Source organism: Bombina bombina, chromosome 5 (assembly GCF_027579735.1).
Source record: "Bombina bombina isolate aBomBom1 chromosome 5, aBomBom1.pri, whole genome shotgun sequence".
Lineage (NCBI taxonomy): Eukaryota > Metazoa > Chordata > Amphibia > Anura > Bombinatoridae > Bombina > Bombina bombina.
In genome coordinates this window covers 988,166,600-988,190,408 of record NC_069503.1, presented here as the reverse complement: position 1 = coordinate 988,190,408, position 23,809 = coordinate 988,166,600, and the positions used below count along the sequence as shown (strand labels likewise).

At 37.4% G+C, this 23,809-nt stretch overlaps 1 protein-coding gene across 1 annotated transcript; it reads left to right on the top strand.

Moving 5' to 3' along the window:
• The first annotated feature begins 2,216 nt into the window (after positions 1-2,216).
• LOC128661057 (GSK-3-binding protein-like) lies at positions 2,217-5,384 on the top strand. Its single transcript, XM_053715211.1, has one exon. It carries the CDS (start codon positions 2,324-2,326, stop codon positions 2,861-2,863), a length of 540 nt encoding a protein of 179 aa, XP_053571186.1. The 5' UTR covers positions 2,217-2,323; the 3' UTR covers positions 2,864-5,384.
• Positions 5,385-23,809: the final 18,425 nt, after the last annotated feature.

Sequence of the window (23,809 nt, the reverse complement as noted above, 5' to 3'; positions counted from 1 at the left end):
ATGCTAAGGCCATTATAATATATATATATATATATATATATATATATATATATATATATATATATATATATATATATATATATATATATATATATATATATATACATACATACATACACACACTAGCCCTTTACTCATCCGGGACTAGTGGAAATTGTGAGCCCTGTAATATTTATACGGTAACGTGTATTACAGACATCCCAACTCTCCCTGAAGTTCAGGGAGTCTCCCTGATTGTAATAGCGACTCCCTGATGCCAGTAAATGGAATGCAATCTCCCTGAAACTCCAAGTACTATGATCCAATGTGGCCCAAACCCGGGAAAATTTCTTTATGCATTTAGTTGCTGAGACGTTATAGAACCCTCAAAGCATGCATCAGTAACCAAAAAGCCCCAATTGATATTAATAAAATAAAACACAAATCCTACCTTATTTACTGCACGTAATTAAATTTTGTATTCTGAAATATTTAAGCATTCAACAAGCGTACGGTCACTGGAAAATAGGTTTGTTGTATGTGGTTGTGCAATAAAGCAACTTTCAAGGTGTCCAATATATTACTGGGGGGTGGGCAGCACATTAGCGGGAGAAACCACCTCCCTGAAATGAGTTTTTGCAGGTTAGGATGTCTGGTATTAATAAATATAAAATATTGTCTTAAAGTGATGGTCAAGTATGACTAACTACATCTTGCGATCCTAATGTAACTAGCAAAATAATGTGACTTTCATTCATCATTTCGCCATATTCATTCTAGTTTGTGCGCTATCTTATATTATTTTCCTACCTTACTAATATCCATCCTCCCGTCGATTGTCCGCCATTGTTTTTTCTGCTGTCACGTGTTTTTATTATCCAATTACAGTACAGGCCACTCGGGGAATCAGCTCTAAGTAAAAACACCCTTATTCAATTCTGCGCATGCCCTAGCTCCGTAATCGCATCCTAATCTCTGTCTCACCGCGGTTACGGAGCTAGGGCATGCGCAGAATTGAATAAGGGTGTTTTTACTTAGAGCTGATTCCCCGAGTGGCCTGTACTGTAATTGGATAATAAAAACACGTGACAGCAGAAAAAACAATGGCGGACAATCGACGGGAGGAGGATGGATATTAGTAAGGTAGGAAAATAATATTAGATAGAGCACAAACTAGAATGAATATGGCGAAATGATGAATGAAAGTCACATTATTTTGCTAGTTACATTAGGATCGCAAGATGTAGTTAGTCATACTTGACCATCACTTTAAGTGTTTTTAGCGTTATATAAAACTTCTTTATCTTGGTTATTGCATTAGAATACATTCCATATATGATGGTTGTGGTGTATGTGTGTGTGTGTGTGTGGGGGGGGGTATGGCTCGTTGCTTTAAAATGGGGTCGAAAGAAGACTCAGAGGTTCATAAACCATCCGTTTGCAAACTTTTTATGCTCTGTCTACATCGGTGATTTTCAAGTGTTGGGACACCCTGCAGTGTAAAGGGTCTCAGCTAACCACGTTACATGAAGGGTTTGGTGTTTCTGGAAAATATTTTGCGTTTTTCCCACATCACCATTTTTATTTACATTTTTCCAAGGGATCATTTTTATTTAGTCTGACAAGGGTTATAAAACGCCCCAAAATAAGTTTAAACAAAATGTATTTGCAATACGAGTGCCTCTAATTGGGTGTTCACAATTCCAATAATTTACCAGTGTTTATTTTCAAGGTTACATTACAGAGAAAACCAGAAAGGTCTCGTGTTGTTTTGTAACATGGAAGCTCAGCGTGGCACAAACACCTCTCTCACTCCATGTGCTTACAACTAGCTCCTCCTCCGTGTTGTGACTGAGCACCGTATCGGAATCGCGCTCCCGCCCCTTTCCCTGTAGACCTACACACATACAGCCACACACACACACCAAAACAAGCTGACGTCACTAACGTACGAGACGTTTAAAAAAAGAAGGCAGGGGATCCAGTTCAATAAAAAGACAAAGAGGGGGATCTTATAATGGTATAACCCATGTATATATTTTTAGATATATTTAAAATAAAGTAGCAATAAATCATCTGTATATTTAATATATATATACAACACCAATCTTCGTGATTAAGAGGAATTTACTTGCTGGTAAGTGATGATTTAGAGAATATTATACTGCTTATCCCCTAAACATTTGATTTGGTACGGTCAAAGGAGAGATCTACGTCACCCTTTGTTTACAATCCTTGCAAGGCTGGTTGAAGCCGGGTGTGTTGTTCTCCGGCTTTGGCAGAAGAGCACACGGTGAGCATACCGGCTGCCATTCTTTTATTAAAACCGATCCCTGCACAAAAAATGCCGTGCCGTAAAGAGAGCTTCCTGCTGCTGGAGCAGTCTGTAACCGTGGGCTCTCAGGAGGTGGACACCCTGGTGGCTCGGATAGGGGAAGCTCTTCAACTTAACGCACAGAGAAGCCCAACATCATGCAGCAGGGCATACGCAACACTCAAAACGCCGCTTCCGGTCATCACACGAGCGGCCACTTCTTGTTCGTGTGTGCGGGGCCGGAGCACGCCGTACCCAGTGTGTACCCCGAGGGGGGCCGGCAGATACCATCACCAAAACCTCTGCACGGGGCCCCGGGGAAATAAACAGTTATGCGGACGAGGCTGGGTAAGGAGCAGCTGCAGGAAACACAGCAGCCAGCAGGATGATGAGGACGGTGTTGAAGATGATCCTCATCAATTGCTGCAAGAGCTACTGCTGTCAGGAAACCTAATCAAAGAGGCTGTTAGGAGACTTCATCTTACCGGCTCAGTGGAAAGCCCCTCCACGCAAGGTTCTGCAGTGCAATGCAAAGTGGTAGACTCCACAGAGACCACGACCGTGCAGTGACTATGGGGAACCTCAATCATGTGTGTGCTGCAGAACGGAGGACCACGAGTAATTCATCTTAAACAAAGACACTGTTCGTTTTGTTCAGCAATAAGCTAAACTTGTCTGAGATGCTATATCGGTAACACCATGCTCTTCTTCTCCCTGGTGGCACTGCTACCCGGCTGTGTGTATAAGCCTGTTGTGGCACAAGAGACCAATGTAACGCTGTACCATAAGCAGACCATCATAATTACTATTTCTTTATTGGACACCAGTTCCATGTGTGCCAAACAACTGGTTACTGGTGTAGTTGGCTAATTTGGCCTGATAGAAATTTAATGTATTGACCTGATCTTTTTTTTTTTTTTTTTTTTTTTTTGGACACTAACTGAATTCATCGAGATCCTCATCTGTATATCTTGTGATATCCAAACAAGCGTTGAGTTGTGTGGCAATACCTTTACACTCGAGAAGCACAACAGTGATTCTCTATATACCATGTTGAGTTGTACATGCTGGTTTGTTACAGTGGATTATACAGTAAGGACAATGTAAAAAAAAAAAACACCTTTTTTTTTAATTTGGGCTCCTGGTCTGAAATTATCCCTGTGGTTGTATAGATAACCATGTAGTAAGGTCAATGGACACTGCAATATTGTTTCTCAGTACAAAATACTGGGTGCCTGTGGATCAAGACATGTTGATAGCCATGACTTTTATTGTGTCCCTGTGATTACCAGTTTCTAGTGGGTTAAGTTTAATTATTTAGGAAAATACTAAAACGTTGGACTCCTGTGGCCACCGCCCAACCGTATCCACCTCATTTCTAGGTTTGGATGTGCTACCAAGACACTCGCAGGCTGTGAAACCTCAGGGACATGTGATCAAGAATTATGAGCTACAAATAGCTTTTTTTTTTTTCCAATTCTAAAATTATGGCAATGTGAAACTTGTCCCATTCAATGATCATCTTTAAACCCTTTCTTTATGCTGAGTTTACAAGATACTTGAAATATTTAATACAGTTCTAATGTGGGGTTTTTCCTTTTTTTCTAAAAAAAAAAAAAGATAGTTTTGGGTTGTCAGTATTTGTCTGGTGCTAATAGTTTTGGCACAGTGCATATTTTTTATATTGTCCTTTTTTGGTTAGTCTATATATCATAGATAACTTTGGATATGAATTTGATTTAGGTTTTATTTTTCATTACTAAAGGTTCTCCCTACCAGATCAATTGCACCACCCAAGATAGTTCAATTTAATATTTAAAGGATACTTTAAAACTTGGTTCTTTGTGCACATGTATATAAGTTAAACACATTTCCTTTTTTTATGCAGCAAAACAATATTTAATTTGAAGGGGAAAAAAATCTCACTGTTACATTAGGTAGCATGTGACAAGTGCCGTATTGCAGAATACTTAATGTATGTAAAACTATGCTTTATATGTCTGCCTGAATGACTGAGTACTTTTGCACTTGGGTGAGCAATTTTCAACCCAGACTATAGTGGGTTGTTTTGTTGGTTATTCCCTCTTTGTTTAATATATAGTGGTGATTGATGCAATGTAGTGCTTGCATGGATTTCTAATGAATAGCAAAGTGTACATACTTTTGTTTTTCTCACAGATTTTTATTTAAAAAGTGTTTTTCTGTTCATTATTCTAACCTGAACAGCTCATCTAGTTAACACTGCAGCAAGCCATTTTGTCAACTGAAACCAAGTAAATTGCTGCAATATTTTCATAGCACAAAATGGCTTTTGTTCCCTTTTGGAGTATTTTATTTACAATTCTCAGTTTCTGTTTGAACATATTTTGTAATTTTGAAACAGATTTGTTGGATATTAATAAATAACAGCACTTTGTTTTGAGCTGCATATAAACTACATGGGAGGGTAAACTTTTTTTTTTTTTTTTGTCATCCTGTTTACGATGAGTGCACACAATGCAGCTGGGAGGTGTTCCCTGCTTGCTACAGAGTTGAAAATAATGGGTACTAATGAGAAATGAAACAAACTGCTTTTTGATTGGTAAGGGAAGTGTTGCAACAATGGAATTATGCAATAATTTAAAAAAGCCTCTTGCTTCATATACTGTATATGTAAGAACATAAATGTGAAAATGTAGGGGGATGTTGATCATTTGCAGCAGGAATGCATTTGTTTTGACACTTGTGGTTAATGTACTGCAGTGCAAGCGCGAAGACAGCCACACGTGCATTGTATTGCAGTCTTCTGACACCCAAGTGGTTACATTTACATCTTGTTTGTTCTAAGCAGCTAAATGTGTTTGTGAGCACATATATTTTCCATTGTTAGCCATTTTCCAATCTGATTTTTTTTTTTTTTTTTTGTAAGCTGTAAATCTTCTGATCATGTTCACTTAAGCTAACAAAGACTTGAACCAATGGCCATACTATGTTAAAATTGTGGCTGTTGGAAAGTGTACCCTTCGTAACGAAGTGTTGATAATGACGTTCCTGGTATTTCAGGATTTATAAATAAAATGAATACAATAAAAAAACATTTCTGTAAAAAAAACCTGATTTCTCTTGTCTTATGTATTATGTATATAATATTTTATTTTCATCCCTCTTCAAATGCCTGGGGGGGAATAGTTGAAATGGAAGCACATGTTATGGACTAACAACTAGAAGATTGTGATTGTAATTCTACTACCGTGCTATAACAAGTTAAGCTTGTTATTAAAATGAGACTAATCACCACAAAGTCTCAACCCCATTGTAAATACAACTCTAGCTATTTTTTTTTTTTTCAATTCACTTTTTAGAATGGAGTGTTCCGGAAATAGCTTCTATGTTTTGTTATATACAGAAAAGAATACCATGTGGTAATTTTGAAACCCCCAGGGCTAATACAAGACTAGGCCGTGCATAGTGTCACGTCTCCCAGGCTGCAGTAAACACCACTGGGTTGCCCTGATATTCCTGATTGGATAAGAGGGGGTGGAGATTGTAAGATGTTTTGACTGCTTTTTTTTTTTTTTTCCCTCTTTGACTGAATTTTCAGAGGATGATGTATCATAATGGTGCTCATTTTAGTATTTTAATTGTTTATTACAGCATTGTAACACCTATAAAAGGGATTTGCAGCTGCCCATATATTTTTATACTTTTTTTTTTTTTTTTTTATCATTAGCACTTCCTCATTACTATTGACCTAACCTAAAACTAATAGATTACATTTAAGTTCCTAGCTTCTTAAAATGACACATCAGCGAAAGGTAAAATGAGTGGGGACACACTGCAGAATTTGATAGTACTTTACAAATAAATCTGGGACACAACATTTAGCATTAAGTGTATATGTCACGTAGCATTTGCATGTCACACTGGGTGATGAAGTAAGAGTTTCTGGTGGGTATGTATATGTCTCCAGCGTAACTTTTTTAGCGAGTGCATCACCCTGCTGATTTTACTGACTGCACAAAATTTTAGCCAATATTAAAAATATTACATTTTTATTGCACAAATTTATCATTAAACACATTTTATTTGAAACTGCAATTTGTACATTGGATGGCTGAAAATTATATTCTAGTATTAGAAAATATTACACTGCCCCCACCTGGCTGGAAAAAAATTCTGTGGAGAACACATTTTATATATTTAATGCAGTACTGTAATCTAGTGATTATGTGCAATGCAAATTTTACATAACATTGAAATGTACACTTTTTCCATTATATATTAAACAAAAACCATACAAATGCATCTACTGTAATAGCACCTACATACTTTTATTACTAAACAATTTTCAGAATAAAATAAGACAAAACAAACTGACCTATATGGCACACATGAACTAGCACTACCTGGCTCTGAAGAACTAATAAAATGCGCTGAGATAAGAGACGGCCTGCCGGGGCGTTTGTTATGCAATGCTGGGGAATGGGTAGTAAAGGCATTAGCTATCTTTTTACATTTAAAAAAAAAAAAAAAAAAATCAAGTTGACTGTTCATTTTAATATTATACCAGTTACTTTGAAAAAAAGTCCCTAGATTAGTAGAGGAAAAGGATATTAAACTATTACATTTCACATATGAGTTTATATTTAAATATGTACACTGACACTCGCCATACCTGAAAAAGGACATTATACACTAGATTTCTTTGTATAAATGTTTTGTAGATGATTAACTTATAGCACATCTGGGGGTGATTTTATAAAATGTATAGTTTTGCTTAATTTTTTTTATTTTTATAACGTGCTGATTTTCAGACTCCTAACCAAGCCCCAAAGTTTTAGAAGTATACAGACTTCTGACTGTTTCTGTTTGTATAATGGGTCTTTTACTAAACCCAAACATTTTTTTTTTCTTTAATGATTCAGAGAGCATGCAACTTTCTAATTTACTCCTATCAAGTTTCTTCGTTCTCTTGCTATCTTTATTTAAAGCTTAGCAGACAGCCCATTTTAGATTCAGCACCCTGGATAGCACTTGCTACATGTGGCTACATTTAGCAAACCAATAAGCAAGCATAATCCAGGTTCTCAACAAAAAATGGGCCGGCTCTTAAAGGGACAGTTTACTCAAAGTTTCTCCCTTTAATTTTTCCCAAATTATCCACTTTACCTGCTGGAGTGTATTAAATTGTTTACAAGTATTTCCATTAGCCTTATATTAGCATTTTAAATAGTTTATTTAGCCTGTGGTATCCCCACCCATCCAGAAAGTTTTTGGCCTCGAGGCCAAGCTGTGCTAACACAGCCAATAGAAGAAATTACACTCCCAGTGGGTTATAGAAGAGATCAGGTAATACACTGTTAATCTTCCATTGTTCTCTCCAAGTGTTGGTGATTGGTTTATGGACAGATATAAGATAAAGAAGCAGGTATATGTACACAATGTGATAAAGTAATGAGATCTGATTATACCTACAAGCTTCAACCCATTTTATTATGTTGTGGCTTCAAAAACAAAATTGGCTAATTCGTATACACAAATGAGCCTTAAAAAAAAAAAAAGAAGCAAATTTTATACTCTGCAACAGGAAAAACAAGTAATTGGAACACACATTAAAGGGCCATGATACCCACATTTTTTCTTTCATGATTTCGAAAGAGAATGCAGTTTTAAACATCTTTCTAATTTACTTCTATTATCTAATTTGTTTTATTCTCTTGATATTCTTTGCTGAAAAGCATATCTAGATATGCTCAGTAGCTGCTGATTGGTTGCTGCACATAGAAGCCTCATGTGATTGGCTCACCCATGTGCATTGCTTTTTCTTCAAATAAGGATATCTAAAAAATTAAGCAAAATAATAAATAGAAGTAAATTGTAATGTTGTTTAAATTTGTATGTTCTATCTGAATCATGAAAGAAAGATTTTGGGTTTAGTGGCCCTTTAAGGGGAAAACTTTTATAGTATACTGCCCCTTTAAGCTTTACATTACTTAAATTTATTAAATAAAGATAGCAAAAGAACAATGAAAAATTGATAATAGGAGTAAATTAGAAAGTTGCTTAAAATTGCATGCTCTATCTGAATCATTAATGCAAACATTTGGGTTTAGTGTCCCTTTTAAACTAAGACTTTTTTGTTGCCCTAGAAAGGATGAGCCTTCCAATAGATAATAAAGAGTATATGTCGCAGTCTGAGGATTGGATGTGAACTTTCAGGTAATATCAAAATACTACTTTTAAAGGGACATGAAACACAAGATTGTTCTTTCATGATTCAGATAGTGTACAATTTAAAAACAAAACACATTTTACTTATATTATCAAATTTACTTTGTCTTGTTACTGCTGTAAAGTAGGCAGGCTCAGGAAGGTGCATGTGTCTGGTAGTAGTTTTGCTAGAATGCTTTTTACAATATTATACATTGTAAAATACTGCTGCCATCTAGTGCTCAAAAGCATTCTTGCAAAAAATGCTGCCATATAGTTTTCGAGACCCGTGCACGCTACCTGTTGGGGGTTAAAGGGACATGGTTCAGGTAGATCATGTGATTATAAACAACTTTCCAACTCACTTCTATTATATAATTTGTTTTGTTCCCTTGATATCTTTTGTTGAAATGGATACCTAGGTAGACTCGGAGCTGCTGATTGGTGGCTGCACATTTATGCCTCATGTTATTGGCTTGTACAGTGCATTCAGCTAGTTCCCAGTAGTGCATTGCTTCTCCTTAACATATGATACCAAAAGAATGAAGCAAATTTAAATGGAAAAGTTGTTTAAATTTTGTATTCTGTATCTGAATAATGAAAGAAAAAGCATTTTTTGGGGTTGCTAGTGTTGAAATGACATGCTCTTATGAATTAGAGCAGTTCATATTTTTATAGTAAAATGGCCTCAACAAATCAAAGTATTAAACCTGTGCCACAATTTTTTTTTTAATACCTAGAATTCCACCTTATAATTATGCCTGGAAATGTATATCTAAGGAGCAGTTCCACATTTTTTATCTTATCACATGAAAAGTAATGTTCTGTTTAAGAAATCACCATTCAAAATCAGTTGGCAATTTGTTTATTGAGCAAAGTACTGTTTTGTATAAACAGAGGAAGGGCACAATCACGATTGTGCAATCGTCTCGTCAAAATATCATGTGCATGTTATTTATACTAAATATCAAGACGTGAGGTGGTTCAATGAAAATGTAAACACAAAAAGAAAAGTTTAGTGTTAAACAAAAGCTAACACCATAGATAACTGCTGGCTTATATAGTTAAAGGTACATTGTACACCAGCTTTTTCTTTGCATAAATGTTTTGTCCATTTATATAGACATCTGGGAGTGTTTTTGTAACAAATGTATAGTTTTGCTTATATTTTTTTAATAACATTGTGCTAGTTGTCAGACTCTTAAAGGGATACCATAGAATTGTTATTGTTTTAAAAGATAGATAATCCCTTTATTACCCATTCCCCAGTTTTGCATAACCAACAGTTATATTAATATACTTTTTACCTCTGTGATTACCTTGTATCTAGGAACCTTCTTCCAGCCCCCTGATCACATGACTGTGACTGTTTATTATCCATTGTCTTAAATTTAGCATTGTTTTGTGCTAAATCTTAAATAACTCCCTGTGCCTGAACACCGTGTTATCTATATGGCCCACGTGTACTTTCTGTCTCTTTGTGTTGAAAAGCATGTGATAAGAGGCAGCCCTCAAAGGTTTAGAAATTAGCATATGAGCCTACCTATGTTTAGTTTAAACTAAGAATACCAAGAGAAAAAAGCAAATTTAATGATAAAAGTAAATTGGAAAGCTGATTAAAATTAAAAGTCCTATCTGAATAATGAAAGTTTAACCCCTTTAGGACAAGGCCATTTTTAAATTTCTTTCCCTTAATTTTTACATTTCTGCGGTGTTTGTGTTTAGCTGTAATTTACTTCTTACTCATTTATTGTACCCACACATATTATATACCGTTTTTCTTGCCATTAAATGGACTTTCTAAAGATACCATTATTTTCATCATCTTATTATTTACTATAAAAAAAAATATAAAATGAGGAAAAAATGGAAAAAAAAACACACTTTTTCTAACTTTGATCCCCAAATATGTTACACATCTACAACCACCAAAAAACACCCATGCTAAATAGTTTCTAAATTTTGTCCTGAGTTTAGATATACCCAATGTTTACATGATCTTTGCTTTTTTTGCAAGTTATAGGGCAATAAGTACAAGAAGCACTTTTCTATTTCCAAACCACTTTTTTCAAAATTAGCGCTAGTTATATTGGAACACTGATATCTTTCAGGAATTCTTGAATATCCCATGACGTGTGTATTTTTTTTTTTTTAGAAGACATCCCAAAGTATTGATCTAGGCCCATTTTGGTATATTTCATGCCACCATTTCACCGCCAAATGCGATCAAATAAAAAAAATTGTTCACTTTTTTTCACAAATTTTTTCACAAACTTTAGGTTTGTCACTGAAATTATTTACAAACAGCTTGTGCAATTATGGTTTTAAATGCTTCTCTGGGATCCCTTTGTTCAGAAATAGCAGACATATATGGCTTTGGCATTGCTTTTTGGTAATTAGAAGGACGCTAAATACCACTGCGCGCCACACGTGTATTATGCCCAGCAGTGAAGGGGTTAATTAGGGAGCATGTAGGGAACTTCTGGGGTTAATTTTAGCTGTAGTGTAGTAGACAACCTCGAGTATTGATCAAGGCCTATCTTGGTATATTTCATACCACCATTTCAAAGCCAAATGCGATCAAATGAAAAAAATCGTAAATTTTTTCACAATTTTAGGTTTCTCACTGAAATTATTTACAAACAGCTTGTGCAATTATGGCACACATGGTTGTAAATACTTCTCTGGGATCCCCTTTGTTCAGAAATAGCAGACATATATGGTTTTGGAGTTGCTTTTTTGGTAATTACAAGGCGGCAAAATGCCACTGCGCATCACACATGTATTATGGATAGCAGTGAAGGGGTTAATTAGGTAGCTTGTAGGGAGCTTGCAGGGTTAATTTTAGCTTTAGTGCAGAGATCAGCCTCCCAAACAGTTCTCTTCCCTCCCCACAATTGTCCCCGCCATTTTAAGTACTGGCAGAAAGTCTGCCAGTACTACAATAAAAGCTCTCTTAATTTTTTTTATTTTCCCCCAGCAAATTTACATATGCTGCTGTGTAGGATCCCCCATAGCACCCAACCTCCCTGAACCCCCCCCCCCCACAGCTCTCTAATCTTCCCCCTCTAACTATTTGGTGCCATTTTTGGGTACTGGCAGCTGTCTGCCAGTACTCACTTTTCAAACTTTTGTGCATTTTTTTTTTTTTAATATTTTTTTTTTTTCTGTAGTGTAGCTGGCCCCCCCCTCAAAACCCCCTCCCCCCTCTCCCAGATCCCTTTTTATAAATAAAAATTGAACCCCCATCACCCGCTCCCACCACAGATCACCACCCGCTCCCACCAAAACCGGACCGTTAAGATGATTAGATTCCGGGGGGGGCACCGGAAACTAATCTGGAAGAAGATTCCCAGCGATGGTCCGCCCACCCTCCTCCCTGCAGCTGCTCCCACCAACGATCAGCACCATCGCTGGCCGATGCAGAGAGGGCCACAGAGTGGCCCTCTCTGCATCAGTGTGCCAGAAAAGGTATTGCCATGATGCCTCAATATCAAGGCATCACGGCAATACCTTGAAAGCGGCTGGAAGCGATCAGGATCGCTTCCAGACGCTTTAAACACCTAGGTCGTCCAGGGTATGTCGCTGATCTTTAAGACCAGTTTGTGAAAGACGTACCATGTATGACCCTTGACGTTAAGGGGTTAATTTATACTAGACTGTCCCTTTAACCAAATTACTGGCCTGTTTATATAATCTGTCTTTTCATATGCAGGGAAGGAGGAGAGGGGTTAACCCCCTTAAAGGGATAGTAAACACCAAAAATGTTATTGTTTAAAAAGATAGATAATCCCTTTTATTACCCGTTTGGCATAACCCAACATGGTTATATTAATATACTTTCTACCTCTGTCATTACCTTGTCTCTAAGCTTCAGTAGACTGCCTTCTTATCTCAGATCTTTTGACAGACTTGCATTACAGGCAATTAGTACTGACTCTTAAATAACACTGTGCTCATGCACGTGAAGTTATCTATATGAAATGCATGAACTAACACCCTCTAGCTGTGAAAAACTGTCAACTGCAGAGGCAGTCTTCAAGGGCTCAGTAATAAGCATATGAGCCTATATAGGTTTAGCTTTCAACTAAGAATAACAAGAGAACAAAGTAAATTTCATGATAAATGTAAATTAGAAAGTTGTTTAAAGGGACAGTTCACCCAAAAATGTTCTCCCCTTTAAATTATTCCCAATGATCATTTTAACCTGCTAGAGTGTATTAAATTGGTTACAAGTAGCTCCTTTACTCTTATTTCAGCGTTTGAAATAGCTGATTTAGCTTGTGGTATCGCCACCTATACTGAACAAATTAATACTGGAGTATAGGCTATTGGATAGCCTAAGTATACACAGCCAGCAGAAGAGATTACACTCTCAGTGGGAAATGATCATTTTCCATTGTTCTCTCTATGTATTGAGCTTTGGTGTTCCAGCCAGATAAAAGATAAGGAAGCAAGTCTGTTTACACAAACTTAGAACATAATGAGATCTGATATCACCTTTAAGTTCAACCCATTGTAATAGGCTGTGGCTTCAAAGCACAAAATCAGCTACTTCATATACATCATATACACAAATAAGCATGAAAATTGAATTTCTCAAATATTTTATACTCTGCAGCTTGTATAACAAGTCATTTAAAATACATTAAAGGAAAAACAATTTTACAGTGTACTGTCCCTTTAAACTTTCAGGATTCAGATAGGGCATGTAATTTTAATTTGGACTTTACTATCCCTTTAAGGACCTGCTATGTATGTCGTCATAAAAACAACAGTTAAGGACCAAGGATGTACATAGCAGTTCCTCAGTGAAACTCATGGTATTGCAGCAATGCCTCAATATTAAGGTATCGTGCAATACCCTTTAGGCAGCTACCGATGCAGAGAGGGTGCCGATCGTTGGTGGCGTGGGAGGGCTTGGAGGTTTTGGCCCATAGCCGGTGGAGGCGGGAGAAGGGCAGGAAGCCAGCCTGAAGGGGGGTGGGACCGCCTCGCCGATCACGTCAGGGGGAAGGAAGAGAGGGGGATCCTATGTGGGATCCATTTTTTGTAAAGGGATGTAGGAGGGGGATTTGCTAATGAGGGGGGGCGGCTACACTACGGAAAAAGTGGGGGGGGGGGGGTTACAAATAAAAAACCCCCACAATAATTTATTGCAAAATGGGTACTGGCAGACAGCTGCCAGTACCTAACATGGCGGCAAATAGGTAGAGGGGGGAGGGTTAGAGAGCTGTTTGGGGGGGCTCAGAGAGGTTGGGTGGTAAGGGGGGATCCTATACTGCAGAAGTTATATAATTAAAAAAAAAAAAAACTTTTACTTATTGTACTTAAGATGGCAGTGAATTGAGAGGGGTCAAGGAGGGATCAGGGGGTGGGATGTGTCAGGTGGGAGGCTGATCTCTACACTAAAGCTAAAACTAACCCTACAAGCTACCTAATTAACCCCTTCACTTTTGGGCATAATACAAGTGTGGTGCGCAGCGGCCTCCTAATTACCAAAAAGCAATGCCAAAGCCGTTTATGTCTGCTATTTCTGAAAAAAGGGGATCCCATAGAAGCATTTACAACCATTTGTGCCATAATTACACAAGCTGTTTGCAAATAATTTCAGTGAGAAACCTAAACTTTGAAATGGTGGCATGAAATATACAAAAATGGACCTAGATCAATACTTTGGGTTGTCTACTAAAAAAAAATATATATACATGTCAAGGGATATTCAGGGATTCCTGACAGATATCAGTGTAACTATCTCTAATTTTGAAGAAAAAAAATGGTTGGGATATAACAAAGTGCTACTTGTACTTATTACCTTATAACTTGCCAAAAAAGCAAAGAACAAGTTAAAGGGACACTGTACCCAAATTTTTTCTTTTGTGATTCAGATAGAGCATGCAATTTTAAGCAACTTTCTAATTTACTCCTATTATCAATTTTTCTTCATTCTCTTGGTATGTTTATTTGAAAAGCAAGAATGTAAGTTTAGATGCTGGCCCATTTTTGGTGAACAACCTGGGTTGTCCTTGCTTATTGGACAGCACCAATAAACCAATGCTGTCCATGGTTCTGAAACCAAACATTTGCTGGCTCCTTAGCTTAGATGCCTTCTTTTTCAAATAAAGATAGCAAGCGAAGGAAGAATAATTGATAATAGAAGTAAATTAGAAAGTTGCTTAAAAGTGTATGCTCTATCTGAATCATGAAAGAAAAAATTTGGGTTCAGTGTCCCTTTAATAGAGGGTATTTCTAAACTCTGGACAAAATTTAGAAACTATTTAGCTTAGGTGTTTTTTTGTTGGTTGTAGATGTGTAACAGATTTCGGGGGTCAAAGTTAGAAAAAGTGTTGTTTTTTTCAATTTTTTCATCATATTTTATAAAAAAAAATTATAGTAAATTATGATATGATGAAAATAATGGTATCTTTAGAAAGTCCATTTAATGGCGAGAAAAACAGTATATAATATGTGTGGGTACAGTAAATGAATAAGAGGAAAATTAAAGCTAAACACACACACTGCAGAAATAGCTGACCAGCAAAACTGTTTCTGTTTTAACCCCCATTAACCCCTTTAATTCAGGCACAGTTTTGTTTGCAACAAGCTCCCCCCTGGGCATTTCCATATATTGAAGGTGCTTTAGCAGAATGCACTCATGCACGGTACGGGGCACAGTCACATGACACTGACATGGTACGTCGCTGATCCTTATGGGGGTTAAACAAATTTTCAATTTACTTATTTTATCAAATTTGATTCATTATCTGCTATTCTTTCTCTAGGTATTAATTCTCTAGGTATTCTTAATTTGATTAATTCTCTAGGTATTCTTCTAGCTGAACCCATCAGGTGAGTCAATGACAAGAGGCAGCCACCAATCAGCAGCTAGACCCCAATACCGCACTGCTGCTCCTGAGCCTACCTAGGTATGCTTTTCAACAAAGGAAGAGAAAAAAGCAAATTAGATAATGGGAGTAAATTGGAAAATTGTTTAAAATTGAATGCTCTATTTGAAAGCTTAATTTTCACACAAAAAGGTGTAATGTAGAAAAGCAGTTTTATGTTAACAAAGATAATTGCACATTTTGGGGAATTGTGAGTACTATGAAAAAATAAAGTAATTTCCCATAAAATGATTAGTTATGCATAGTGATAACACTTTGCAATGCACTTTCATTATATATTTTGCTTGGTTTTCATTTAAATCTGATTTATGTATTTATTCTACTGATTCCACAGCAGCTGGAGTACATTCTATGGAATTCAAAACCCTGACCCTCCTACATGTTAAAAGTAATAGGAATAAATAAGGTTCAGCTAGGGATCAGGGGCGGAGATCTGGATAGGACCCTACTACAGTGTGAAAGCAGGTGGGATCTTTGATATTGCTACCCTTTCACCCAATGGCCTTAATGAGGAATTAAACCTTGGTAATTTCTTATAACTGTACCTAATATCTTAGGCATAAAATAAACTCTATGAAGCATTTGCATTGTTTTCTTTTTTCTGATATGTTATTCAATAATCATTGTACCAACATTATAACTAACTATGGCACTGCTATTCATTTGTATCCAATATGTAAATATTCTGAAAGTAGCCAAAATGGATTTAAACATGCAATTATGTTACTATTTTGCTTTATATAATTCTCTGAATTGAAGAAGGAACGAATATTCACTAGCAACTATTTCCGGCGTGCAATATACACTGATCCCTTTAAACGGAGGTATTGAGAACGGTTTTAAATACACGCCCTTAAGAAGTCTTTGAAAGGTGAAACGTACATAGGCAACGCTCTACACCACTAAGGATTACAAAGTTAGCCGGGAGCTTTGCTGGTACCGCCCACTGCTGCTTAAAAGTGGGAGAAGACATCAGGCAAATGCCTACTTCTCCACAGTTAGAATTGACATCATAGCAAGTGGTTTACACTGACCCAGATGAATTGATCCTCTGCCGGCACTCTGTAGCTCAACAAGGGAGAAGTCGTTGGTTCTATCATCAGACTTCTCCACAGTTTGGATTGGCTGAAGTTGCTGCGCTGCCGACTGCATCTGAGAATTAGCACACTCCCTTAGGGCATGATCGTAAGAGGTCTGACCGACCAAGCAGAAGTTTACCAGTCACCAGCACGTAGAGGTCTTGGATCTTAATACAGTGTTACTGATCACACATTGATTTTCCCTTGAGGATACTTATAGTGCATTCAGGAGGACTAGGATCAAACTTCCTTGGCAAGGAGGACTTATTTACAACTACTATTTGCCATAGGACAGCTAAGTACTGTGCTCCTGCTCCCTAGGTTCCATACGCAATAAGCATATGGCGAATTTAAAATTCACTCTCTAATATATGCTATGTATATTCTCTCTTTGTACATTACACTAACAAAGGGGATTTATCCCCCAGTTTTTAAATTTGGTTCAATATTGACAAGAGTGCTGCTGTAAAGTCTCTTTTTTTCTTCTCTTTTTTCTTTGATACATATAAATTAAATAAATGTTGTAAATCAGCTTGACATTACTTATATATAAGTATACTAGTCCTAAAGCCCATGTACACGGGCCATTTTTTGCAGTACAGCAGTCCCACCCCTTGCTCTCTCCCCCCTCTATTTTGCTCTCTCCCCCCTCTTTTGCTCTCTCTCTCGCCCCTCTCTTATTCTTTCTCTCTTCCCCCTCTCTTATTCTTTCTCTCTCTCCCCCTCTCTTTTGCTCTCTCTCCCCCTCTCTTTTGCTCTCTCTCCCCCTCTCTTTTGCTCTCTCTCCCCCTCTCTTTTGCTCTCTCTCCCCCTCTCTTTTGCTCTCTCTCCCCCCTCCCTCTCTTTTGCTCTCTCTCCCCTCCCTCTCTTTTGCGCTCTCTCTCCCCTCCCTCTCTTTTGCGCTCTCTCTCCCCTCCCTCTCTTTTGCGCTCTCTCTCTCCCCTCCCTCTCTTTTGCGCTCTCTCTCCCCTCCCTCTCTTTTGCGCTCTCTCTCTCTCCCCTCCCTCTCTTTTGCGCTCTCTCTCTCTCCCCTCCCTCTCTTTTGCGCTCTCTCTCTCTCCCCTCCCTCTCTTTTGCGCTCTCTCCCCTCCCTCTCTTTTGCGCTCTCTCTCTCCCCTCCCTCTCTCTCTCCCCTCCCTCTCTTTTGCGCTCTCTCTCTCCCCTCCCTCTCTTTTGCGCTCTCTCCCCTCCCTCTCTTTTGCGCTCTCTCTCCCCTCCCTCTCTTTTGCGCTCTCTCTCTCCCCTCCCTCTCTTTTGCGCTCTCTCTCCCCTCCCTCTCTTTTGCTCTCTCTCTCCCCCTTTCTTTTGCTCTCTCTCTCCCCCCCTCTCTTTTGCTCTATCCCCTCCCTCTCTTTTGCGCTCTCTCTCCCCTCCCTCTCTTTTGCTCTCTCTCTCCCCCTCTCTTTTGCTCTCTCTCTCCCCCTTTCTTTTGCTCTCTCTCTCCCCCCTCTCTTTTGCTCTATCCCCTCCCTCTCTTTTGCTCTCTCCCTCTCTTTTTCTCTCTCTTCCCTCTATTTTGCTCTTTCCCCTTTTTTGCTCTCTCCCCCCCTTCTCTTCCTCTCTCCCCCATCTTTTGCATTCTCTCTCTCCCCCTCTCTTTTGCGCTCTCTCTTCCCTCTCTCTCTTTTGCGCTCTCTCTTCCCCCTCTCTTTTGTGCTCTCTCCCCTATCTTTTGTTCTCTCTCCCTCCCACCTCTCTTTCGCTCTCTCACTCCCATCTATCTATTGATCTCTCTCACGCGCGCACACACGACCACACCCCAGCCGCACCACTCCTGTCTGGCCCTGCCCAGCATTCTCGCGCGGACAGAAGATCAGGTAGACTCCAAGGCCTTTGATATTATAGGATGTGCATAACCCTCCCCACACACACACACTAAAATAAATATATAATGCAAATACAACCTCTACTGGAAGGCAGTTGAAAACAATCACAGCCATTATACTTTTATCTTTTGAATTTAGATATTTTATTGATTATTATTAATAATTATTATTATTGTTTTATTTAAACCTTCTTTCATAGAAGGTGCTATTGGTAATTTTTTGTGAGTTTTTTGTTAATTGTTTTTTCTTAAAATAGCTGTCAAATCTGTTGCTAGGCAACAAAATGCACACTCTTACAGCGCACTAGCAGAGGCTAGCAGGAAATTACTGTTTTGCAAATGCTCAGTAGGCGGCTTCTCTGAGGTCAAGTAAAAAGATGCACAGGGAAAACATAGGTTCTAACATGGCAGCTCCCATCCTGCAGGCAGTGGGTTAGCAGAGAATGTCACAAAGTGTTTGTTTAGAGTGAAAACAGGTAAGTTTTTTTTACTTTTCATACATGTACTTTTGTGTATTCTTATTCATTTTCATGCTCTCATATATTTTATGTTAATTAAACCACTGTTTTATGTTCCTTTAAGTCAATTAATATAGTTAAACATTTTTTTTTTTTTACATATTATCACTCGACCCTTCTCTCCCATAAGCTATACATATTAAAATCATAAAGTCTATCCTTTTTAGTAGTGTTAATACCCCCTCATTTCTCAAATCCTCAAGTATTTGATATCACTACTTATTTGATCTAACCCTTCGGAGACAATTTTTTGTGCAAAACACACAATTCATTTTAACTGTCATATAAACATACACAACTCAATTTAGAGGTTCAAAAATAAATGATCCTTCACATCAGAGGAGGACTGGCAACTTTTGGCCCAGGGGGCAAGTACAACCCAGTGAGCCACTTATATCAACCTACTCCTTTTAAAATGCCATGTTTAATATAAAAACAAAATGTTAGTGGATTCTTGGTTTCCCCATCTACGGTACTCATACAGAGCAGCCTACAGCTATAGTAGCTATGGGTTTCTTGGCGGTACAGGTGGCAAGCAACTGTTGAGATGCACAGTAAATTGGGCACAGGGTTTGGGATGACAAAGCTCTCTCAATGAGTAGGGCAGTGTAGGACCAGACAGCATGCTGTGCATACATCTATAGCTACAAACAAATCCTAGACACTCAAATATGTTTGTGGATAGAAAGAAAAATAAACTGCTGGGCACTGCATCCTCTGCACGGACCCTGATTCTATCACCAAGAGTGGCTCGGGGGAAAATTGCACCCCTGACTCCACATTGAATTAAAACTGCAACTTCCCCTTCTGCAAATAATAGTCCTGTCCAGATCATCCTCCACACTAAACCACAAAGCCTTAATCGTGCTGTTCCAATCCTGCTTCCCAAGGCAATTAACCAAATTAAACAAAAAGTGTGGACTCAGTGTTAACATCATAACCCACTTAAGATTGCTATCAGAAGCAGAAAGTATCTATGTTTGGATGGAAGATGATTTGTTACTCTTAGCCAAAAGAGGCTGAAGACCCTATTGACTTCAGGAATTAGGGTTTTTATATTATGTCTGTTTGCTTTGTTATTTAGAAGGGTAACTGTGGTGTGGGGAGATCACTGTTAGGATTTTTTAAGCCATTAAGGGTTATTTAGTGGGAAGGTTTTGGTTAGGGTTAATTGAAATAGGGGTCTTGGTTTGCATTAATTGATATTAGGGAATTGGGTCAGACATTAGAGGTAATTCCAGTGAGAGAATGTAATTGTTAGGATTTACTAGGCTGGGAGAGATAAGGATATCAAAGTTATGGATACAAAGTAGTGGGGATATTGGGGTCAAAGTGTAGCAAGAAGCTGAGCATGATGCAGTTAGGTATATTTTTAGTGGGGAGGTTGCAGTTAGCATGGTTAAAGGGACAGTGATATATTTTACCTGCTGGAGTGTATTTATAATAGTTTAAAAATAGCTCTGTTACCTTTTATTTTGTCATTTGAAATATCTGTTTTTGGCTGTTGTATCCCATCATATAATGAAAATTTTAGTGCAAAAGTACTGGTTAAAGAAAAGTTATGTAAACAAAAAGGTTTAGAAATCACACTCTCAGTGAAAAGTGGGGCAGAGAGATACTAAAATGTAAATTTTCCATTGTTTTCTCTGAGGCCTTGATATTCAAAACCTCGTGGCTCAGATGAGATGATCTAAAATGATCCTCAAGCACTGTGAGATACCTTGTGAACATTTCAAAATGTAGATTTTGCTTTACTTCTCCTTCACAGTTTCTGTGTAACTTTAATAAATTAGGCTCATACTATGTATATTGATGTGTATCTTTTACTAAATAGAATGCACTTTGCATGCCTTTTATTTAAATTAAAACTGAAAAAACTGTCAGTTTCCCAGAGAGCGTCATTACTTTCTATGTGCCAGATAATTAAATATTTTTTAGTTTGGAGAGAGTTTATAAAGCAGAATTGATAGGGGCGGAACTTAATTATTATTTTTTTATAAAAGGGGAGGAACCTGGAAATCCCAGAGGGGTGAGAGAGATGTCTTCCATAGAAAGTAATGAAGCTCTCTGGGATAAAAAAAAAATGTCACATGGTAGAGAGAAGATAACTATATCAGCACTAGAGGTCTTCAAAGACTCAGTTTACATCAATTCCAAATTAAACTGACTTTTTTTCACTACAATTTAACTTGCCTTTGCCTATATTTTAGTATAGATTACTTTTCTGTTTGTTAAAATAAGCGTATTGTGAATTTTGAGCAAACTTCACCTGCATACAGCTAGTGCGACAACTCAGTGAGACCAGCTTGTTTAAAATGCTTACACAATTTCAGAAGACTTGTGAAAGGGCTTCAGACATATCCTGGGAACTCCCCTGTTCAGCCCAGGGAACTGCCCTGCCCCTCCCACTTTCTGAAAGTGTCAGTTTTAGTTTAGAATGGAGAAAATACAAGGTGCAAAGTAATTTGTAAAAGATACACAGAAACATACAAAGTATGATCCTAAGTTATTAAAGTAACATAGAAACTTTCAAAGTATAATCAGAATTTGTAAAATCACTGCTAAATCTATTAAAATATAAATTAGAAAGCTTAAATGCTATAATACTGAAAGGACACAATCTGAAATGTATAGTAATCTAAAATACAAAAAACAAAGTGTAAGTGTTTGTCTCTCCTTCATATACAGAAATGAGAGAGTTCTCGCAGTGCTGGACAGTTCCGACCCTTTTTCTTTTCAACATTCAATGAGTTTAGCCCCTGTGAAGTCTGAACTGTAAATTCTCTACAAGCTGGAGAACATTTGAATATCAGGGCCTAAGTATTGGCCTTTGGTATGCGGTGAGAGATAAGATAAATAGGTTTTGTGTGTGTATAGAGACATAAGATAATGGAGTCTGGTCAGTCCATTTGATTGGGTTGTTGTTTCAAATAGCAGAAACAGCTATTTCACAAACCTAAAGGAGCAATACACTATACATTTTATTCTCTGCAGCTGCTATAACAAGTTATTGGAAAAGCATTAAGGGAAATCAATTTTACAGTACACTGCCCCTTTAAGTGTGGAGGGGACAATGGCAGTACTATGAAATAGGGCTTTTTACTTGCAATTCACATTTTTTTCCATTTTATTAACATCATCATACTGTAATGCAGTAAAAACAATTTGTATATTTACTGTCCATTTTCTCTATACATTATAAAACTATTGTTCATGTACAAAATATATTTAAATCAAAATCCTAAAAGGGACATTTATAAATGAGCGAGCTGGAATTAGCTGCTAGAGGAACAGTGGTTAATGCCACTTTAAATACATGATATTATCTCTGGGATTTCATTTCTCTACATAAAACTGTATCAACCTTTAAAAAGAAGAGAGCTAAGTAAATATTTTATTTAGGAGGACTTCAGCAGGTGGCTATGTTACCAGACAGAATATTTCTAGCTCCTGCAGAGGCCTATGGAATCTGTTGAACATCTCCACCTTAAAGAAATATGAGACAGTGCTCCTTTAGTAAAATTATGTTAAATCAAAGCAAACATCAAAAGAAAAAGATTGTGGTAAATACAACGTACTTGTTCTCTTGCTAAATGAGCACATAAGGGAGCTGTCATTACAGCACTTTAGTTCTTGATAAAGGCTGAAGCTGAAACGCATAGATTTGCCCCTAGTGTGCACTCCAACAACTCAAGTCTGCATCTGAGACTACCCAGGACTGAACACGAAAAAATCAGTTACCGGTGATTGCTATACACCGAGCACCACAAGACTTAAAGTGGACACTCACCAGACCTGCAGCTCCAGCAAACCTTGAAAAAGGTATACAGCTCCAGCAACTCTTAAGAAAAGATTTTTATAACCAACAGGTGGTCTGAAACTCCTGCAAACCTTTCCAAGGTAAACAGTTTCACTACAGATCAACCATCAATCACTGAAACTCCAGCAAACCCTGGGAGGGTATATAGTTTCAGCTACAAACAGACACCTACAAAGAGAAGCGTTCAAACACCTCACGCAACCAGAAAAATAGAAACTCCAGCAAATAAATACAAGGTAAACAGTTCCTTAATTAAGTCATACCAACAACTGAAACTCCTGCAAACCAAGTCTTAGATAACAGTTTAAATATACAGAACCAAGTTTTATCAACAACTGAAACTCCTGCAAACCCAGTTTAGGTAAACAGTTTCAGCATCTTTACCATCCATTAGTTGTTATCTTCATCTACAATTTCGATCTACAAATTTTTAACTACAGCGGAAAAATTATTTTATTCACATAAAGGCTTGTCTGTTTCAACCAATCAGACACCTGGAAAAATTATTTCATGCAAACTGTGAGTAATTTCATTTCCAACTAAAAGTCACATCTAAAGTCACATCAAAAGATACTTGCAATTCATCAGATGAACATTTATTTCCACCTCCTACGTTACATACAGAACCAAGTTTTATCAACAACTGAAACTCCTGCAAACCCAGTTTAGGTAAACAGTTTCAGCATCTTTACCATCCAGTAGTTGTTATCTTCATTTACAATTTCGATCTACAAGTTTTAACTACAGCGAAAAATTATTTTATTCACATAAAGGCTTGTCTGTTTCAACCAATCAGACACCTGGAAAAATTATTTCATGCAAACTGTGAGTAATTTAATTTCCAACTAAAAGTCACATTTAAAGTCACATCAAAAGATACTTGCAATTCATCAGATGAACATTTGTTTCCACCTCCTACGTTAATTATTTTAACTTAATCTGTTTTTATAATATGCTTTGAACACTATAGCATGAATTTATTGTCAATTTTAACTTTTGATTAAGGAATTTTAATATATAATATACGCAAGGTAATAGAGCTCTTTACCACTTATTATCCTATCAGAATATATTATCTAGTCCAATATTATTTTGTATGGCAACAATTAAATATTTTGTTTTCTTTCATGTAATTAGCAAGAGTCCATGAGCTAGTGACGTATGGGATATACATTCCTAC

What these genes read in the sequence shown, in the direction of transcription:
- LOC128661057 (XM_053715211.1), top strand. Translation starts at nt 2,324, where the DNA reads ATGCCGTGCCGTAAAGAGAGCTTCCTGCTGCTGGAGCAGTCTGTAACC.